Source organism: Oryzias latipes, chromosome 14, assembly GCF_002234675.1.
Source record: "Oryzias latipes chromosome 14, ASM223467v1".
Taxonomy (NCBI): domain Eukaryota; kingdom Metazoa; phylum Chordata; class Actinopteri; order Beloniformes; family Adrianichthyidae; genus Oryzias; species Oryzias latipes.
This window is the reverse complement of record NC_019872.2, coordinates 11,060,355-11,068,987: the sequence shown is the minus strand read 5'-3', so window position 1 is coordinate 11,068,987 and position 8,633 is coordinate 11,060,355. Positions and strand designations below refer to the sequence as shown.

The window sequence follows — 8,633 nt, the reverse complement described above, 5'->3', positions numbered from 1 at the left end:
GATGGACTTTAAATTGTAATATTATTTTAAATTAATGGTAAACTCACAAAGGAAATTAGGAAAGGCTGCAAGATATTCTCGTGACACTAAACACTTTCGTAGACACGGAAAACAACAATAACATCGAGCTGGACTGTGACCCAAGAGGACAAAGTTTGCTCTTTTTTGTGTAGAAGGAAATCTCCTTAGTCCGTTCTTTCTCGCTGCAGCACATCCTCATGAGACTGTGATTTGTGTGTCTACGCTGTTGCATTGCTAGAGGGGTAAAAAGCAGCAGGTGTGTTCCTGTCTTTCCTTAGATGTTACTATCTTTCATGGATGGCTCCAGTTGGCTTAGCAAACCACTCTGGAGCTGCTCTACGGGCTGCCAGAAGGCAACCGAAGACAGACTAACAGTAGTAAACAACAACAAAAACCGTCCTGAAGCAACTTTAAAAAAAAATGCAAAAGTCTTTTTATTCTGAATATCTGTGAAGTTGTGATACATTTACACAGTAGGGACATTTACTCCATAAAAGTTTGTTCAACTCGATTTTGCTAAAAATGCAGGGAAGTTGAGGTTAATGCTAAAAAAACCAAAGAAAATGTAGTCTTAACCTGCTGAATCACTAGATATGCTTATAGAACATTAGCCCTAAAATCTACAATACAGTGCTTTGTATTTGTAATATTAACCTACAGAAAAGGGAAGAGGGAAATACTTGATATCACTTTGATGGTCTAAAAACAATGTGTAAAACAATCAAAAGGCAGTCCATGTTGTTTGATCATGTGAGGCTCATGCACTGGAGTTTGTTTTTGTTCCTTTTTTCTTTGTGGGACACACGGGTCGACAGAAGATGCAAGCGGGCCTTTCTGCGGTGAAGGGTTGTGACCTCCACAGGATCCCTTGAGAACACTGCAGGGAGGAACCCTCATCCCTCATCACAGCACAAGACAGACACTGTCAAATAAAAAGACACACAAATAAAAGCTGCAGTGAAGAAACTGGAAAAATTGGAATCAAAATTTCAGTCAACAACACATCAAGCCATATATGAGCAGGATGCCTATTTAAAATATTATTAATAATAATAACTTCCTTTTTTTTACTAGAAAAGCAGAAACGGGTTTGTTTAATTGTTCTATTAAATTGGACATAACATTTACAACCTAAGACAAAAAGCAGTCCGTGACATCTTATGCTGAGCCTTTTAAAAGTGCTATTAGTGTGAGAAAAAATAAGAACCCATGTCCATTGAATGGGTAAATCAAAAGTTACTAAAATCCTCTGTTTTGTTTTTTATCATTTGTTTTAATGGAAAACAGGAAAACGTCAGCAGTGACCTTAAAGCCCCATTCCTATCACCAAGCGTTTCCAGTGCTCTGTTATTTATGAATATGAATTTTTTGGCTAAAATATAAAGACCTGTGTCATTTTCTAGGATACATTTTCAGAGTGGCAGGAGTTCATTAGAAATTCACCTCGTGGGCGGGACTGTTAGTCCGTCATCCATTAATTTACATGCTCTGCTGCTAGCTCACAGCCCCTCACACCCCCAACCCAACATTAGCGAACAATTAAAGTGGCTAGCAATATTGGAGTTATCCAGCCATACAGTTTTGAGCCAGATGCCAGCTCAAATAAGGAAAACAAAGATATACATGGATCTAGCCATCTACAAGTGCATGCATCAGAAGCAAATAGAGCAGGGAGCTTGTTGCCTGCCGATTGTAGCTTATGCATAAGAACTACCATCGAACTGCATTTTTTAATATGCTCCGGATTCACAATGGTCTGCATAAATAAATACTCAGCAATGCAATTTTGAGCTTACTTTTCTTTATATATGTCCTCCATTATCAGAAAAAGGCCACAAAAACATTTTAAAAACACCAAAAACATTATTTTCATTGGAGTGGGTCTTTAAAAAAGCAATTGGTACTATACAGCCACCTTGAAAAGGTTGTTTCATCATAACATGGAAGAAAGACAAAGAATTTCCAAAGGTAAAACAGCCACCAATCTTCACAAACGTTAACACCCTATCAAGTTTACCCCAAGGTCAAACGACAAAATGCTCTGACAAACTGACAAAACTCTCAGCATTTCACTCTATGTAAACAACACAGCCACATGATTTGGTTGCAAAGCTGCATTAAAAAAAATTCATCAGACAAGACATGACTTAAGTGGAAATGTCGGCATTTAAAACTTAATTAGATGAGACATATCCAAAGCACAGTGCACATAAGCATTTTCAAATCCAAAGATTTAACATCATTTGTTATGTTGGGTGAGCTGTGCAAAATATAAATTAACCCACACATTTTCATGAAAAATTATTCAATAAAAATATTCGGTCAGAAAAAACATACAAACATACAAAACAAAATTTATTTTTTTAAATTATGACTTTTAAGTCGTAAATTTACGAGAAAGAAAGTCATAACTGTTAAATTACGAGATTTTAGGTCTCGAGTTTTTATCTCGTTTATTTACGAGCTAAAACTCAGAAATTTACGAGATTTTAAGTCGTAAATTTACGAGAAAAAAGTCATAGGTTAACGAGGAAAAAACACCAAAGTTGTCTGTTTATCTGAGCATCGCTTGAAGATGAAAATGTGGAGCCTTTTCTGAAGCTTTATTTCCGGATAGGTTTAAAAAACAAAGAGATTCTGAACCTTTTGACGACTCAAAATCAGATTATTTTCAGTGGAGCCGGCTTTCCAGGATTCTGTGTCAGTAAAGCAGAGTTTCATCTGTAAAATAAGGAGCTCAGAGACACGTTTGGGTGTAGAAGACCGCTGCTGCCTTTATTTTCATTTTCATTCACACCCTGAAGTTTATTTGTCACCTTACGTCAGCAACCTGTCTTCGGAACACCAATACGGAAGTAAACAGTGTTACATAAGCCCCCTCCTCCAGATGAAACATCCGGTTTCAACATAAAACAATAAAGAGGAAGGAAAATAGTCTGTTATATTAGCATTAGAGCATTGAAAACGGCAAAAAGTGCTCCTCCTCAGACGGAATCACACAAACGTAGAGATCTTGTTTTTGGTGGAGGAAGAAAGAATTGAAGTGGACAGCTGCAGGGATACAGATGTCTTCATCAACGGGCTGCAGAGATCCTGAAAAACACCCATTCATAAATAAAACAGTAAATCGTAAATTAAACAAATGAGGTTCCAGACATTTGGAACGTTATCAATAAACGTTCAGCTCACCTGTTCAATTGTCTGCTCTGCTGTGTGCTGTGCGGTGTTCCCTTGCTGCTCACTTCCACTTTAGTCCCGTAAATTTACGAGAAAAAAATCATAAATTTACAACTTAAAATCTCGTCATTTTACTTTTTTTTTTTTGGGTGGCCCTGAAACTCCATCGTACAAACAGGTAAATGTTATGCAAAAAGTTTTAAGTAAAAGTAAAAAAATATACTTCTAATTTTCTTAACAGCTACTTTCTTTTTGAACTCAAAAGTGAGTGGAGACGGTTTTCTGCATTTTCCATGTATTGCATCAGGATTTTAGTTGTGTCTTTGTTTTATAATTGGTAAATTATGTAAAATCCTCCCCTTTGATGAACTATAACTAATTAAATAAGAGAAGTCCTGCTGCTTTTTTTCCTACAACTGCAGAAGCATAACTGCAACACAGCTATGAAGTTGGGTTTGAAGATATACAGACTTAAAACCAAATAAAAATATAAAAGTAAAACATTTCAAAACAATGGAAGAGTTAGGAAAAAACAGATTTTTGAAATAGGATTGAGGTCATAGAGGTTTTGGGACTGGGGAATACAAGAGGAGCAGATGAAAGTGTAGATTAATTGGGATCTCTCTTCAAAATGGGCAGACAGGATGTCTGGTTACAAACCTATTGGCTAGAGCGACACACAGACTGTGCATGAGCTGCCATGGCTATTCTGTGTCATCCCCGAGGAGCCTGCCGCTCTCCAGGTCATTAGATAAGGAGCTGCCAGAGGAGGAGGTTGAGCCGCGTCTCTGAAACTGACGGGACTGCACCCCATAAAAGAAACAAAAGGCCTGATGCACAGAAAAAAGGAATGGAGAAAAACATAAATGACTTTTTTTTTTAAATGTAGGTGAAAAAATAGGATGAAAAGCAAAGAAAGCAACTAAACAAAAAAGGTGAATATTGCTGTGGCAAAAACTACTTAGTAATTTACCAATGAGTTCTAATGATCCATACAAACAGCCTCCGTCACTTACCTCCTCTATGTCTGCGTTTCTGCGAGCCTTATAGATGAACTCTCCAATGGCAACAAAAACAGACAGCACCAGACCAGCAGCCAGGACAATGAAGATGCCACCAATGTTCTCCACGCCTAAAGCACTGGCTTCTTTGTTGTCCTCCTCTGGGCATCCGTTTCCTCTCCACCACTTCTCCTTCATCATGTGCAGCTTTCCCTCCTCCTGGAGCTGCAGGATGGCGATGGTGACTTTATCCCTGTACGGAGATCCTGAAAAAGACGACACTTGGGAAGATGAAAAACTTTAAACTGTTAAAGAAGTTCACCGTATCCATGACCCAGTTTTTCTGTTTGAAATCTTTCTGAAAGGAAAAAAGGAGGATTTGTATTTATGAGTTATGTACATGTAAACTAGAAGCCTTCAAAATACTTGTTGACGCAATTTTTTGTGTTTAGATATGTTAAGGCTTTTTGATTTTCAATCTCACTTTATTTTTTGGCTCAAACAATTTCCATGTCTAGTACTGTGAGTGCTCACGTGTGTTACAATTCATATATTGTGTTTGGATTTTTTTAAACTTTATTTTTACTTTCTTAATTTATGTCATGAGTTATTCTTTTTATCAAAGCTCCAACTGTGATTCATTTCTTTACCGCTTTTTATCTCATTTCTTTCCGAAAAACGTAGTCTCCCAAGTTTTTATTAAAGCTCTTAAAGACAGACTCCAATGAGGATTGTGTTTTGTGTGTTTTTAACATGTTATTGTGACATTTTTCTGATGATGGATGACATGACATGGGGCAGGCTTATTCCGCACCAACAGTCCCACAACTTAGAAACAAATTTCGAACTCCTTTGCAAAAACTATCTACTTGAAAAACAACAGAAGTTCTTTGATTTTGTCAAAAAACAAATCCAAATTAAAAGACCACTGGGTACGATTTTCAAATAGATCAAAAGATGATCAGAGCGGGTCTTTAACTTCACACATTAGACAATTGCTTAGTGCTAAGGTTTGACCTAAGAGAAAGGGCTTCTTGTCATTGGAGCATCAACAACAATATACTTTGATCTTTACCTTGCGTCATTTGTTCTCTCCAGGTATTATGAGTCGTTATAACTTAAGTATTTTTGTGTATTTCTAACAGGAAGCGCAGAGTCTAATGCCACAACAAACAGGCCTTTTACGTTTGGCCTGCCTCTACAAATAAAAAATAATGAATTCACTAATAAGTGCTTGAGTTCAATGGAAACACATTTGACATGTTTTATGTTTAAATGTAAATCAACTGCAACTGGCTTAAGTATTGTCAATGCATACATGTGGGATACATGCCTGACCTCGTTACAGTGTTAAAGCGTCCTAGGAAAAATTCATCTAAGAAAATATCTAAATCTTTTACTTTACTTTGTTTGCAGTTTACCCTTAATTGCACTATTAAAACTTTTGTCCTGTTATGTCTATGCATAACCATAACATAAACCATGGGGGAATTACACTCCTCAGCCTCCCTGGGAAAGTCTATGCCAGGGTACTGGAGAGGAGAGTCCGTCCGATAGTCGAACCTCAGATCCAGGAACAACAGTGCGGTTTCCGTCCTGGTCGTGGAACAGTGGACCAGCTCTACACCCTATCTAGGATGCTGGAGGGATTGTGGGAGTTCGCTCATCCAGTCCATATGTGTTTTGTGGATTTGGAGAAGGTGTTCAACCGCGTCCCCCATGGCATCCTGTGGGGGGTGCTCTGGGAGTATGGGGTCCGGGGAGCCTTACTGAGGGCTGTCCGGTCTCTGTATGACCGGAGTAGGAGTTTGGTTCGCATAGCCGGCAGTAAGTCAGACCTGTTCCCGGTCCACGTTGGACTCCGGCAGGGCTGCCCTTTATCACCGGTTCTGTTCACAGTTTTTATGGACAGAATTTCTGGGCGCAGCCAGGGGCCGGAAGGGATCTGGTTTGGGGACCGAAGGATTTCCTCTCTGCTTTTTGCAGATGATGTTGTCCTGTTGGCTTCATCGAACCGGGACCTCCAGCGTGCATTGGGGCGGTTTGCGGCCGAGTGTGAAGCGGCTGGGATGAGGGTCAGCACTGCTAAATCTGAGGCCATGGTCCTTGACCGGAGAAAGGTAGCTTGCCATCTCTCGGTGGGTGGAGTGTCCTTGCCCCAGGTGGAGGAGTTTAAATACCTTGGGGTCTTGTTCACGAGTGAGGGAAGATCGGAGCGTGAGATTGACAGGCGGATCGGAGCGGCGTCCGTAGTTATGCGGTCGCTCTATCGGTCCGTCGTGGTGAAGAGAGAGCTGAGCCGAATAGCAAAGCTCTCAATTTACCGGTCGATCTACGTTCCAGTACTCACCTATGGTCATGAGCTATGGGTCATGACCGAAAGAACGAGGTCCCGAATACAAGCGGCTGAAATGAGCTTCCTCCGTAGGGTGGCTGGGCGCTCCCTTAGAGATAGGGTGAGAAGCTCGGTCACCCGCGGGGAGCTCGGAGTAGAACCGCTTCTCCTCCACATCGAAAGGAGCCAGCTGAGGTGGCTCGGGCATCTAGTCCGGATGCCCCCTGGACGCCTCCCTGGAGAGGTGTTCCGGGCATGTCCCACTGGGCGGAGGCCCCGGGGAAGACCCAGGACACGCTGGAGAGACTACGTCTCTCGGCTGGCCTGGGAACACCTCGGGGTCCCCCCAGAGGAGCTGGAGGAAGTGGCTGGGGTGAGGGAAGTCTGGGCATCTCTGCTCAGTCTGCTGCCCCCGCGACCCGGTCCCGGATAAGCGGAGGAAGATGGATGGATGGATGGATGTCTATACAGATGAATATGTGTAGGCCTACTGTATTTGCAAACTTTTTTTTTTTTTTTACCAAATACAAGTCTCTATGTGGTTCCACTTACCAATTGGTGTTCCCACGCCATATCCCTTGGAGTCGATGAGACCTCCAATCTGTGTGAGGTTGCAGTTTCTCTGGCTGATGTATTCGATGCTGGTGGACTCCATCAGCATTGCGTAGTCTGTTGTCAAAACGCGCGTGATGCCTTCTTTGTTGTTTTTAACTAATGCTGTGTTCTTCCTGCTGCTCATGAAGGCCCACATCTTCTCATAGGTGGAAATCTTTGATTTCTGGAGATTCCATACAGACAAAGGTTGAATACATTTGCATGGAGACCATAACCTGGTGATGCTTTTGCCTACAAAATATGTACAGCCTTTATGTGTACACAAGTAGGTTCCAAGTGAAGTGATAGACTTGAGAGTCTAACATCAGGATGTGCGTGGGTGTTTGCTCTGTTATAGGAAAATGGGATGGCTGGGTTCTAAATCTCCTCCAGCTGATTCAATTTGCTGAAGGCATCAGCACACCCTGATTCTTCCATCAGGAAGCAGTTATCACTGGCTGCAATCTTGGAAGATAAAGTCCTGCATGAATCACCCCGCTGAGCCACAGGATGCAAGAGAGTTGACAAATGTGAGGCAAAGCAGTGACAGCCTTGCTTGGGGAAGGTCATGCCAAAAAAAAGCAAATTATGTTTAGAACTAGGTAATAAAAATGTAAAAAAAAAAGTTTGTTACTTTGTGCAAAAGAAGTAAATCAAGGAAATTTAAAACTCAGCCTTCTTGACATTTTTACTGTATTTCTGCAGGAGAACTGACCTACCTTAAAGAATGTCATAGTGGATCCATCTCTAACAGCACCATACTCAATTCTGCTCTGTTTAGCCAGGTCGTCTGCAGAGTCAATGGGAGCATCCATCCTCTCCACAGTAAGAAAGGCTGCCAAGTTGGCTGTATAAGATGAGATGATGATCAAAGTGAAGAACCACCAGATACCCCCTACTATACGAGTGGAAAGAGCCTTAGGCATCAGCTCAGAGCCTGGAAGCAAGACAAACAAATGGGAGAAAATAAAATAAAATAAAAGTTGTTGTTTTTTTAATGGAGGATTTGGAGAGCAAAAGAAGTAAATAATCCAGACTTGATAAAAGAGTGACTGACAGAAAATCTAAAATAAAATGTTTTTGAAATAAAGCAGTCTCTACAAGCAATTTATTTATCCCCCTTTTCATATCAAAAATGTTACCCCCCCCCCCCCCCTTAAAAAAAGAGTCTAATAAACTTAATATCATTTTTAAAATGATTAAGTACTTAAAGCATGGGGGAAAAAAATCAGATTAAGAATCCATGTTTCTTTGTTTCTTTTGAGTAGAAGAATAGAATAATCAAACTTGGCCAGGCCAAGTCACAACTGCAGCAGACTGCATGCGTAACGTTTGGAATTGTCCCTCTTCATCTTATTTTGTGTGAACAGCTCTTCAAAGCAAAAGCGTTTCAGGGATTAGACAATTCCATACAGAATAGGAGACCTGCTGCAGGCATAATGACCGTTGCCATCCAATAAGCTTCTCACTTTAGAAGTTGTAAGGAACAACACAAAAAGTCTAAG

The 8,633-nt window shown here is 40.7% G+C and overlaps 1 protein-coding gene across 4 annotated transcripts in view; it reads right to left on the bottom strand.

The window, feature by feature from the left end:
- Window positions 1-437: 437 nt before the first annotated feature.
- The window catches only part of LOC101173326 (glutamate receptor ionotropic, kainate 1), a 34,114-nt gene continuing 25,918 nt past the window's right edge, over window positions 438-8,633 (bottom strand). For 2 of the 4 annotated variants that reach the window (XM_023962167.1, XM_023962169.1), the window contains 5 exons: window positions 7,848-8,065; window positions 7,087-7,312; window positions 4,215-4,465; window positions 3,859-4,028; window positions 833-943 (listed from right to left, as the gene is read on the bottom strand). In XM_023962167.1, coding sequence (XP_023817935.1) covers window positions 3,903-4,028; window positions 4,215-4,465; window positions 7,087-7,312; window positions 7,848-8,065 — 821 coding nt within the window. In that variant the 3' untranslated portion in view covers window positions 833-943; window positions 3,859-3,902. Of the gene's footprint in view, window positions 944-3,858; window positions 4,029-4,214; window positions 4,466-7,086; window positions 7,313-7,847; window positions 8,066-8,633 lie in introns of all 4 variants that reach the window. The other 2 variants (XM_023962166.1, XM_023962168.1) reach the window with 1 other exon arrangement.